General features: G+C 41.6%; 1 protein-coding gene across 5 annotated transcripts in view; it reads right to left on the bottom strand.

Annotated features, from left to right (window-relative positions):
* The window catches only part of PITPNC1 (phosphatidylinositol transfer protein cytoplasmic 1), a 262354-nt gene that overhangs the window by 124534 nt on the left and 124647 nt on the right, over nt 1-13173 (bottom strand). For 4 of the 5 annotated variants that reach the window (XM_043464303.1, XM_043464332.1, XM_043464319.1 and 1 more), the window contains exon 2: nt 12807-12955. In XM_043464303.1, coding sequence (XP_043320238.1) covers nt 12807-12955 — 149 coding nt within the window. The remainder of the gene's footprint in view (nt 1-12806; nt 12956-13173) is intronic. The other variant, XM_043464325.1, reaches the window with a different exon arrangement.

The following is a 13173-nucleotide window of genomic DNA, read 5'->3' as shown; positions in this document are numbered from 1 at the left end:
AATTTCCCCCGCCAGGGGGTATTTGGCAAAGTCTGGAGACATCTTCAGTCGTGAGAGCTGGGGGTTGGGGATAGGGAGCAATGATGGTCTGCTATCTAGTAGGAAGAGGCCGAAGATGCCCCAAGGCAGGCATAATCTGATTTTGCCTCAGGTTAAGAATGTTTATCTGAGTTTTTGGAACTAAACCATCTCTCCCTTCTATGCTTTACAATCCAGATTATCACCAAATTCTCCAGCATATCTAATCTCATTTTGCAATTTATGTTCATTTGGGAATATTTTTTGGCTTCAGGGGTTCTTGAACATCATCAGGCCAAAATGTGGTCCAAATGGAGTCTAATTTCATTTTCTTAACAAGGGTCAGAATTGTGACAGTCTCAACTAGACACTTTGAACTTAAACATTCTGGGCAGGGAGTCCTTCTGAATTCACAAAATAATAGTGCTTTGGGAAGAATTTCCTAGGTCCAGTGGTTGGGATTCGGCATGTTCACTGCCAGGCCTGGGTTCGATCTCTGGTTGGAGAACTAAGATCTTGAAACTCATGTGGTGCAGCCAAAACCCCCACCCCAAAACCAACCAACACACAAACAAAAAACAGTGCCTCACATAAGATTTTCTGCCAAACTGTGTATCTGAAACTAGCCAATATCTATGCTAAGGTTAGGCTCAAAGACCTGCAGTTCACTTAAGTGATTTTTAAAAAATAATTTTATTTATTTATTTATGGTTGCACTGGGTCTTCACTGCTGTGTGCAGGCTTTCTCTAGTTGCAGTGAGCCAGGGCTACTCTTCGTTGTAGTGCATGGGCTTCTCATTGTGGGGGCTTCTCTTGTGGTGGAGCATAGGCTCTAGGCTCGTTGGCTTCAGTAGTTGTGATGCACCAGCTTAGTTGTTCTGTGGCATGTGGATTATTCCTGGACCAGCGATCGAACCCATGTCCCCTGCATTGGCACGTGGATTCTTATCTACTCTACCATCGGGGAAGTCCCATTTAAGTGTTTCTTAAAAGGTCTTAGCTACCTTCACATCTCCATTTCCACTGGTCCAGGACAGATATTCTGACCTTTTCTACGTGCCCAAATCTGACATTTGACAGTCATTTGATAATAACCAATTGTCCCTCTCCAGTTGTGTGTACAGTGATTTCTGAGGTCTTTAAATTTCTCTTACGCTGCTGTGACTTACTCATTTACTCCTTAATGCACTGTCTTCTGGATGGTCTTTGTGTCCTCATCTTAATGTAATTCTTTATACTGCAGCAAAGAGATGATCAGAGTTTCTGGACTAGAGCCATTACCTGTGAGAGATAAGGCTGCTGGGGCATCACCCACAGAAGTTCCTTGAACTTGGACACTGCTGCCACTCTTCCTATAAAAGGACAGTATGTTCTGGATTCTGAGAAAAGCAGCCTGCCTTGTGTCAGTTCTTGGAAGGCTCCATGTGTGAACAGTGTTAGGGTAACATGGCAGGGGTGCTGGGGAGCACCTATGGGAGTCGACCACATGTGTCAGCATCACTGGGTAGGAGCGTGGCAGAATCAAGGTGGAAACTGCTTGACAGAATGATCTTGAAGACCCCAACCAGGCCGAGACATCCTGCTTCTGTGGTTTTTCCATGGGAGTAGTCAAAGGGACAGAAGGCATGGGGCCCGGCAGCATGAGAATGCCTGATGTGTTCTTAAGGATTGAGATGGGGACCAAATGTAGAGCATGGACTGAAAGCTACGTCTGAAAAGAGGGCCCTTAAGTGCTCTATTTTTTCCAATATATATTAAAAATACTATTAATTTATTTAATATTATATTCAATAGACATGAATCGAATATTTATTTAGGATATATGACTAAACATTCTAAAATATATAATATTCTATTCTAAATATTATATTTATTATATATATTCTATATTTACTCTAAATATTAATTTATTCTATATATATATTCTATATATATTCTAAATATATATTCTAAATATTATATTCTAAAATATATAATATTCATTATATATAATGGCTATTGTGTACTGCCTGTTACCCATAACTAGAATGCAAGTCACACCAGGGCACAGATCTTCATCCTGTTTACTGCTGCTCCCCCAGCCAGCATCTAAAATGATGACTGGCACACAGCAGGTGCTTAATAAATATTTTCTGAATGAATAAAGATCATCTCTGGATATTCAGAAATCAATAATAACCATGCAGAGTCTTTCAAAATAGCATGGAAATAAGCTCTTAGGTCAGACTCTCTGGCTCCAACACTTCCTCTATGACCTCTTGCCTGGGCTCGCCCACTGCCACATGAACTGTGGCTCTAGGCTCTTACTATGGGGGAAGATCTGGGAGAACAGGAAGAAAAAATGAGAAAGAAACACCCAAGCCACAGCATCAAGGTTCTAGCAACGAGTTGGTAGGTAAAGTGACTGTCTGGTGGCTTTTGCTTATCCAGTTGAACAAGATTCATGACTTAGGGAAGCTGCCCCCTCTCCTACCCAGAGCCACTAGAAGCCAGGAGAGGCTGCCCTGGAAGGCAAGAGCCATGTAGTGGGAGAAAGGTCTTCGCCATGCAAATCATTTCAGGCATTAGGCGGAATCACCGTTAGAAGCTGGCAACCCTCCCTGACTGGCAGCTGCCAGCACAGTCTAATTAATCCAGCAGCCGTAGTGGAGAAGAACATGACACTTCATGACTGATAAACAAGCCTAAAAATAGGCTCCATCTTTTCTCCAATTCCCCTCCACCCCCATCTGCTTCTCTCCCCTCATGAGTTTCAGTGAGAGGGGACTGGAGTGAAGCTAAGAATGAGGTGAAAATGAAAGAGGACAAAAGAAAAGCTCCATCCTCGTGTGATTTTGGACGACAGGTTTTATTTAGAATTACTATTCCAGATTAGTATCTTGACTCTTTTCCCCAGATGCCAGTTGAAATCAGGATTTTTGCAGACAAGCCAAGAAACACCACTTATTTGGTTGACTGAACTGGACTGAAGGCCCAAGGACAACCACCAAATGTACTAATGTATTAGTACTAATGTAATGTTCCAAATGCATTAGGGCAGCCACCCAAAGGTACTGCACACAACAGTGTATCAGACACTACAGGAAGGGGCAGAGAATGGAGTAACCCCACAATCCAGGGAGCTAAGCAACAAGAACTAAAAGGATAAATGGCATTTGAAAAAGACACTACACTCAATTTTAAAATGGGCAAAGGATTTCAATAGACATGTCTTCGAAGACATATAAATGGCTAATGAGCACATGAGAAGATGCTCAATATCATTAGTCATTAGGGAAACGCCAATCAAAACCCAAACAAGATACCACTTCACACCCACTAGGATGGCTGTAATAAAAAAGACAAACAATAACAAGTGTTGGTGATTATGCAGAGAAACTGGAACCCTCATACATTGCTAGAGGGAGTGTAAAATGGTTCAGTCACTTTGGAAAACAGTTTGGAAGTCCCTCTCCCCACTCACTAGCAGCTGGGCTTCACCTGGGAACTCAATGGGATGTTCATGCCTGGAATTTTATTTTATTTTATTTGGCCATACTGTGCATCTTGTGGGATCTCAGTTCACCAACCAGGGATTGAACCTGGTCCATGGCAGTGAAAGCCTGGAATCCTAACTACTAGACCACCAGAGTTATTCCCTATGTTTGGTATTTTAGAACAAAGGCTACAAAGAAAAAATGGACAGTTCAGGCCTACCCATGGCAGCCATGATGGTAATGGCAAAATGAAAAGGTCATTCACTAAAGATGGTTGTCATCATTGTTCTTGGCCTCTTGGAGCTGCCCTGACCTGATAGCTGTCCAATCTCAAGGCTCCAGATAATTCTGTGGACCACTAACATCGTTCCATGAAATGTCCTTTCTGATCAAGACAGACTCAGACAGGAGGCCCTGATGACACAGACACTGAATACTTTCAGTGCTCCAAATAGTTGCCCTGGGTAATAAGTCGGTAAAGCAGTTTCTGAATGTGATTTGTCTTACCATACAAACTGATGTAAAGAAAGGAATCCATTCCCTGTGCCAGATCATGAATTCAGCTCCAGAGGACATTGATATTTCTCTGAATAAGTTATTAAGTGGGCACTGGAACATCTTAGTAACTTCCAGCCCAACTTTTAGAACCCACTTACCTGTGGTCAGTGAGGGAGTCCACAACATGCTACAGTGACATCACGATTATTTTGAGCTGAAGACATTTGAGAGTCCAATAGTTGCAGGAAGATATTTTTTCTGAATTCTGCTTATCCTCATAAAAACAGAGCCTCCCAAAATAATTCAACTGTCATAAATCCCCTTTCCAGGAGTTTTGCAACCAGAGAAGATTGACTCCTATCACCAGAGACAAGAAGTAAGCACGAGGACAAGAAATCGCCTAAATAGACATCATCACAAAGCTATCTTCTCTCTCATCCGTTCTCCTGAGGCCCCATTTATTTTTCATACAAGATACTTCTTTTCCCATAAGTCCGTTTTCTCTCCCTCCCCTATTAAAATGGTATATAAGTCCCAAATTCTAACCAGTCCTTTGAGTCATATTTTTCTGGATGCTCTTGCCTATGTACATGGATAAAAACGTGTCTTTTCCCCTGTTAATCTATCAGTTTCAGTTTAATTTGCAGGACCCAAATCACCAATACTAAGTGGATTACAAACAGCTGAGAAAAGAGAATCGAAAGGGAAAGGAGAAAAGGAAAGATATACCCATTTGAATGCACAGTTCCAAAGAATAGCCAGGAGAGATAAGAAAACCTTCCTAAGTGAACAATGCAAAGAAATAGAGGCAAACAACAGAATGGGAAAGACTAGAGATCTCTTCAAGAAAATTAGAGATACCAAGGGAACATTTCATGCAAAGATAGGCACAATAAAGGAAAGAAACAGTATGGACCTAACAGAAGCAGAAGATATTAAGAAGAGGTGGCAAGAATACACAGAAGAACTGTACAAAAAAAGGTCTTAATAACCCAGATAACCATGATGGTGTGATCACTCACTGAGAGTTGGACATTCTGGAATGCAAAGTCAAGTGGGCCTTAGAAAGCATCACTATGAACGAACCTAGTGGAGGTGATGGAATTCCAGCTGAGCTACTTCAAATAATAAAAGACGATGCTGTTAAAGTGCTGCAGAAGGGAAGTCTGCAGTAAGTCTCTTACACCACTCCGGTGTTCTTGGCTGGAGAATCCCACGGATAGAGGGGCCTGGAGGGCTACTGTCCATGGGGTTGCACACAGTCAGACACAACTGAAGAGACCTAGCACAATATGCCAGCAAATCTGGAAAACTCAGCAGTGGCCACAGGATTGGAAAAGGTCAGTTTTCACTCCAGTGCCAAAGAATGTTCAAACTACTGCACAATTGTACTCATTGCACGTGCTAGCAAGGTCATGCTCAAAATCCTCCAAGCTACGTTTCAACAGTACATGAACCGAGAACCTCCAGATGTACAACCTGGATTTAGAAAAGGCAGAGGAACCAGAGATCAGATTGCCAACATCCACTGGATCATAGAAAAATCAAGAGAACTCCAGAAAAACATCTACTTTTGCTTCATTGACTATGCTAAAGCCTTTGACTGTGTGGATCATAACAAACTGTGGCAAATTCTTTAAGAGACAGGAATACGATACCACCTTACCTGCCTCCTGAGAAATCTGTATTGCAGGTCAAGAAGCATCAGTTAGAACCAGACATGGAACAACAGACTGGTTCAAAATTGGGAAAGGTGTGCATCAAGGCTGTGTACTGTCACCCTATTTATTTAACTTATATGCAATGCCAGGCTGGATGAAGCAAAAGCTGGAAACAAGATTGCTGGGAGTAATATCAATAACCTCAGATATGCAGATGACACCACCCTTATGGCAGAAAGTGAAGAGGAACTAAAAAGCCTCTTGATGAAGGTGAAAGAGGAGAGTGAAAAAGTTGGCTTAAAACTCAACATTTAAAAACTAAGATCATGGCATCTGGTCCCATCACTTCATGGCATATAGATGGGGAAACAAGCAAGTAAGTGACAGACTTTATTTTCTTGGGCTCCAAAGTCACTGCGGATGGTGACTGCAGCCATGGAATTAAAAGACACTTGCTTGCTCCTTGGAAGAAAAGCTGACAGACCTAGACAGCATATTAAAAAGCAGAGACATTACTTTGCTGACAAAGGTTCGTCTAGTCAAAGCTTTGGTTTTTCCAATAGTCATGTATGGATTTGAGAGTTGGACCATAAAGCTGAGCGTCCAGGAACTGATGCCTTCGAACTGTGGTACTGGAGAAGACTCTTGAGAGTCCCTTGGACTGCAAGGAGATCGAACCAGTCAATCCTAAAGAAATCAACCCTTAATATTCATTGGAAGGACTGATGCTGAAACTGAAGCTCCAATACTTTGGCCACCTCATTCGAAGAACTGACTCACTGGAAAATACCCTGATGCTGGGAAAGATTGAAGGGATGACAGTGGATGAGATGTTTGGATGGCATCATCAACTCAATGGACATGAGTTTGAGCAAGCTCCAGGAGATGGTGAAGAACAGGGAAGCCTGGTGTGCTGCAGTCCATGGGGTCGCAAGGAGTCAGAAGTGACTGAGTGACTGAACAACAAAAAGTGGATGGAAAAAAAGTTTTTCCTCCTTGACACCACTCATAAGATGGACAGCTAGACTTACAAATAATGAAATCAGGTGACCTAGGCCCTACTTTGATCAGAATACAAGGACCATGCCTTACTTATTAAAAGATTCTCTTCAATACCAGAATAATTTGTTACACATTGTCAATTTCAATAAATATTCAATCAATGAATTACAATTATAAAGCAGCCTCACCATAGTGAGAGTCCCATGACCTCTGCATGCAGGACATGTGTTAGCCTGAGGTGGGTTAACTCTAGTTTGCAACTACAAAGTAGTCAAAGTGTTTGTCGCTCAGTCATGTCCTATTCTTTGAGACCCCGTGGACTGTAGCCCGCGAGGCCCCTCTGTCCATGGGATTTCCCAGGCAAGAATACTGGAGTGGGTTGCCATTTCCTCCTCCAGGGAATCTTCCCAACCCAGGGATCGAACTTGGCTCTCCTCCATTGCACATGGATTCTTTACAGTCTGAGCCACCAGGAAAGACAGTTTACTTTTATGATTACAAAAATAGGTATTTTATAGTTACGTCACATATCAATTTTTTTCTTTTTCTTACTAAACCATAATCTTCCTGGTTCTGAGATAAAATAATGGACTTACTTAGATTTGTGCAAAAGGAGCTAAAAGTACTCTTTATCTTGTGCCTTGTTGGTTACTCATTTACATATGCTGGAGGAGAGTTAGAGTAATATCTGAAACATACTTCAAGCATAGAAAATTAGGATTCAAAAGGATCTGAAATGCTATTTTAACCACTTACTTGATGTCTGAATCTGCCTGAGAAGTGAGTATTCTACCTGTGCTCAAACACCCCCAGCAACAGCATAATGTACTATATAAATCACCCTACTATGTTTTCTGGTGGTTTGAATACTTAGATTTCTTCCTTAAACTGAGCCTAAATTTTTCTCCTGGCATTCTCACCCACTGGTCTGAGTCTAATTGGTCCTCCTGAAGTCATAGAGAATACATGGGCCTAATTATTCTCCCACCTGATCACACCATTATATGCCCTAATAGAGCTTTTCCAGGTTAAATGTCCTTGGCTTCGTCCAGTATTCTTCACATCACTGGGGTTTCTAATCCTAAGATTCATTTGGAGAATTTTGGAAAAGGTCAGTAAGTAGGAGAGACTTACCCTACCAGACATCAAGACTATTTATAAAGCTATAGTAATTGGGAATTTTAGGATTATATCCTTAAATTCTATCTAAAAACCACCTTGTTGGCATTTTAATCAGATCTACCTTAAATTTATAACGGACCTGAAACTGATTGGAACTTTATAACTCAGCATGTCCCATTCATGAATACTCTCATTTGTCCAGGTTTTTAAAAAATATCCTCTGTTAATTGTTCATGCTGCTGCTAAGTCACTTCAGTCGTGTCCGACTCTGTGCGACCCCATAGATGGCAGCCCACCAGGCTCCGCCGTCCCTGGGATTCTCCAGGCAAGAACACTGGAGTGGGTTGCCATTTCCTTCTCCAGCGCATGAAAGTGAAAAGTGAAAGTGAAGTCGCTCAGTCGTGCCCGACTCTTAGTGACCTCATGGACTGCAGCCTACCAGGCTCCTCTGTCCATGGGATTTTCCAGGGTAGTGTACTGGAGTGGGGTGCCATTGCCTTCTCTGGTTAATTGTTCATATTTTCCTCCAAAAAGATTTTGTGTATCTGTAGATTTCTTTTTTTACTGGGTACCTTAAGTTTCCTTTTTTCTTATAAATGGAATTTTTAAAACTTATTTTTTCCATTTATTGCTCCCACTGTGTAATAGTGCTGTTGATTTTTCTATTATGAATTTTATACCCAGCAATCTTGTCAAATTCTCATATTAATATTAATGAACAAAATATGATCAAGTCATGAATTATTATTACTATTATACTGTGAAGTATTTGATTTGCTAAAGTTTCATATAGGATTTTCATGTCTATATTCTTAATTGAAATTGATCTGTAAGTTTCCCTTTATAATGTTATTGCTCAGTTTTGTTATCAAGATTCATGTAGTAGACACTATTTGTTGCCTTCTCAGCCATCACCACGTGTTTCTCATCCCCTTTCTTAGAAACACCTTGACTATCTTACCCTGTTTAATCACAGAGGAAAATCTCACATCTTATTGGCTGGAACTAGGTTACATGCCATCCCTAGCTGCAAAGGTGGCCGGGAAATTAAACATCTTATCTGACATTTTCAACCCATTAAATGCTTAGAAGTGTTTATATTTCTATATGTTGTGGGAGTTCACCTATTGTTTTAGCAATTTCTTACTGTCATGCTTTGAAATCAGCCAATAGGACCTACATGATATCAATTTTCTAGTATTTGAGACTGGTTTCTGGCCTACTTTGTATTTGGTTTTTATATACTTTCATGAGTGTTTGAAAGGCATGTTGGTTCCATGGTCTATTAATAGCCACTAGGTCAAGCTTGTAATTCAGTTGTTTATATCTTCTTTATGCTTGTTATTAATAAGTTGTCTACTTGCTCTATCAGTTTATTAAAGAAGTAGGTTAAGATCTCCCATTATAACTTCAGGGCACTTGTGATTTTGTCAGTGTTGCCATATCTTTGTTGAGCTAGGTTCAGGTTTAGGATTTAACACATTATTGTGATCAGTGATACATTTTGATTTATCATCTGACAAACACAATTTATGTTTTCTATTTATCATACTTTTTTGTAGACTTCTCTTTGTTCTTCCTCTGCCTTCTATTAGACTGGTCATGCTTTCCAAAACTGTGCATGACCAAAACATATTATTTTACTATTCTTTTAGAGGTTACTTTTACATTTTGAATAGGCATATTTGCTTTAAATTTTTAAAATTTAATTTTTAAAATTAGTAAGCATGTCTTTCCTCTTTCTAGATAATATTAGTAACTTAGCGCATTTCTCTTTTACTACCCCTACCGACTCAATGGACATGAGTTTGGGTAAACTCCAGGAGTTGGTTATGGACAGGGAGGCCTGGCATGCTGCAGTCCATGGGGTCGCAAAGAGTTGGACATGACTTGAGTGACTGAACCAAACTGAACATCTTCTGTTATTGTTATCTGAATTATTTAAATTCCATGAATATATTTCCGATTACTCATTATTCATATATTTGCAACATTCTATGCTTATTCAGATTTGTCCAGATATTTACTATTTCTTCTAGATTCCCTCCTCATTCTTCCTGGTTTCAACTGCCTTTTACTTAAAAATGCAGCCTTTATTAGTACTTTTTGTGGCTACACTGGGTCTTCGCTGCTGTGCTCGGGCTTTCTCTAGCTGTAGCAAGCAGGGGCTACTCTCCATTGTGGTGCATGGGCTTCCCATTGCAGGGGCTTCTCTTGTAGAGCACGGGCTCTGGGACACATCAGCGCACTAGCTGCAGCTTGAGGGCTCAACAGTTGCGACGCGCTGGCTCTAGGGCACAGATGGCTCAGCACTTGTGGTGCACGGGCTTAGCTGCTCCGCAGCATGTGGAATCTTCATGGACCAGGGAGCGAACCTGTGTCCCCGGCATTGGAAGGCCGATTCTTATCCACTGTACCACCAGGGGAGTCCAGTAGTACTTTTAATTACTTAATTATTTGGTTTCAGCATGCAGAACCTTCAATCTTCATTGAAGCACGTGGCATCTAGTTTTCTGACCAGAAACTGAACCTGGGCCCCCTGCACTGGGAGCAGAGACTCAGCCACTGGACCACCAGGGAAGTCCTAGTAATTCTTTCAGTGTGCATCTCTGAATAATAAGTTTTCTCAGCCTTTGTCAAAAACTTTTTTTTTTTGCATGATTCTTAATCACAATGCCCCATTTACAGGCACTGAGGCCTCATGTCCTGTCCCTTTATGGGAGGTAAAGGATCTGCCTGCAACGTGGGAGAGCCGGGTTCAATCCTTGGGTCGGGAAGATCCCCAGAGAAGGTAACGGCTACCCACTCTAGTAGTCTTGCCTGGGAAATTCTATGGACAGAAGAGCCTGGTGGGTTACAGTCCATGGGGTCACAAAGAGTCGGATATGACTAAGCAACTAACACTATGGGCATGACGCCCCCAACCCCTAGATGGCAGGGCCCACACTCAGTTCTGACACCCCCCAGCTTCCCTAGCATTAGCTCATCTGCTTCCCACTCCTGTTAAGAGTCTCCTCTTTATTTCTAGTATCTGATGATTTCCCTTTCTTTGGTTTGAATTCAGTTTTATATTGTTATATTTCATCCTCTGTTTGTCATACGAGGTGCAGGGGGAAGGTCTATATTACTCTTTTTAGTTATTATTACTGGAAGTCCAGATATTCTATTTATAACAAGTTTCCCTCATACTAATGCTTATTATTCTCCTTTAAAATAAATGTCATGTATTTTGATAGAGAAAACAGACATGACAGAGACAGCTGGACACCTCTTGTTCTGTTTCAGGAAAAGTTATAAAGTTTTCTAATTTCTTAAATTTGGTACATAGGGAACATTCCCCAGGCAATAACTTGGGAAAACGTAATTGTCTGCTGAGAAATGGAATTTTCTGTAGGTTTGTATCTATTTTCTTGCACTCTCCTCACTTCTCTTTGCTCTACAGAGGTGAGTGATGCTCAATATTTTATTTACACCCTTAGCACCAAGAATGTCAAAGCAGCATATTGAGAAACCGCTCTGTTAAGGAAGCCATCCTCAGACTAGACTTGGAGCTTAGCTACTCCTGCAAATCAACAGCTGGTTGCAGGCTGAACAGGTTCCAAATCCTGGGAATTCACAGCTACTAATAGGTGAACAGGATCAATCTCATTTGCATTTCATCATGACTCAGGAATTCCCTGGTACTGCATCCTTGGGCTGATTAAAATGTGTTGGTTTAATCAGCCCAAGGCCTTCAGTGTCAGGATATTGGCCTGAGAGATTTCCAAACACACTAGTGACAGAACACAAACACTCCCATCAAGAAGAAATAGTCCCCTTCAGCCTGTTGGAGGGTGGAGGTCATGCAAGAATGAGAGACTCCAAATATGGCTCTCTCAGGAACATCTGTTTGCGGTCAAAGCACTCAGAATGGAGACATATTCACAAGTGTCAGTGGACAAAACTATTATGCTGGTAGTGCCTTCTGAATAATGAGAAATGGGCCAATAAGGGAGGCCATAGACGGTAGTAGAGTATTCATGGAGAGGACAGCAAAGACCAGAATGGTCACACACTGGTTCACTAACTGTTAGTTTTAAGAAAATATACCCCATATGGCATGTGACTACAAATGTTCTGACCCAGAAAAGAAAAAGGAAGAAAACGACCTAGAAGGGGGTGTAAGGTAGGGAGAAGATCAGACAAGCCCCAATAATCAATTATGTCATTAGTAATAAGAAAACAGAAAAGATTAAAAAGTGTATTTTGCAAAACAGAAATGGCAGTCCTGATCAGTGCTGGTTGATCATCCTTGAATTTTTACCCTTCCAAAGGAGAGATGACATCCTTCACCTTGGGAAGAATGGAATTATTACTGAAAGTCCAGATATCCTATTTATAACAAATTTCCCTCTTACTAATGTTTATTACTCTCCTTTAAGATAAATATGAATATTTTGATAGAGAACACAGACATGACTGAGACAGCTGGCCACTTCTTGTTCTGCTGCAGGAAAAGTTATAAAGTTTCTCAAGTGGTTGAGAAATAGAAACCACCTGCATACTATATCTCGCTTTGGTCACAGGTGACTGTTAGTTTTGTCAATTCCCTTTGGGGACACTCGAGTGGTCACCTGACAGGAATGGAAATCTTACTGAGCTAAGACCCCAATGGTACACGACTATCTGCAGCACTTCCTTCTCTACAGCTTACAGGCAAAGCTGCCTCTTTCCTTCTGCTAATCCCAGAACCAAGGGAGAAGACAAAGTCCTTTAATCCTTAAGATCAGATTTCATCCTAGCATGTGGTGGAAGGGTTGCGAGTGGTAAGAGGAAAGCTTCTCCTGATGAAGATGCATTTGAGGACTATTTTGCAGAATGCGAGGGAAGCAACTAGACTGGTGGTTTTGGAGGGCGGATATAAAGATTTTCTAAATCAGCTTTTCATCCCAGACAGTCACAGCCTCTACTGGGAGCCGTGAGGCCAGGTGGGAGGGATTCCTGGGCAGGGAGGGCACCTGGAGGTGGAGCGCCAGCTGCCAGGACTTACCTGTTGAGATATACTCGCTTCTCTGTGAACTGCCCATTGCCATGGTGAGGGTCCTCGAAGGGCTCATTCTGGACGACCTCCACCCCTTCTCCTCGGTCACTCTGTTCGTGGCTGTGCTTGCTGATCATGTACAGCTGTCCAATTCTGTACTACAAAACACACGGATGCAGACAGGTCAGCCCCACCACTCACTTTTAAAAACAACCCCTCCCAATGACGGTGCCGCAAGCAACTCATGGCATCAGCACTTTCTGTTGAGAAAAGAAAGCAGGCACGTGGGCCTGATGTTACTTTTCCTCAGGAGTAAGGAGAACTAACTGTGAGTAGAATGCAGAAACGGCTTGTTCCTGTGACCATTTTGCATCAC

The sequence above is a fragment of the Cervus canadensis genome, chromosome 1 (genome assembly GCF_019320065.1).
Source record: "Cervus canadensis isolate Bull #8, Minnesota chromosome 1, ASM1932006v1, whole genome shotgun sequence".
NCBI lineage: Eukaryota > Metazoa > Chordata > Mammalia > Artiodactyla > Cervidae > Cervus > Cervus canadensis.
This window is presented reverse-complemented; position numbering and strand designations above follow the sequence as displayed.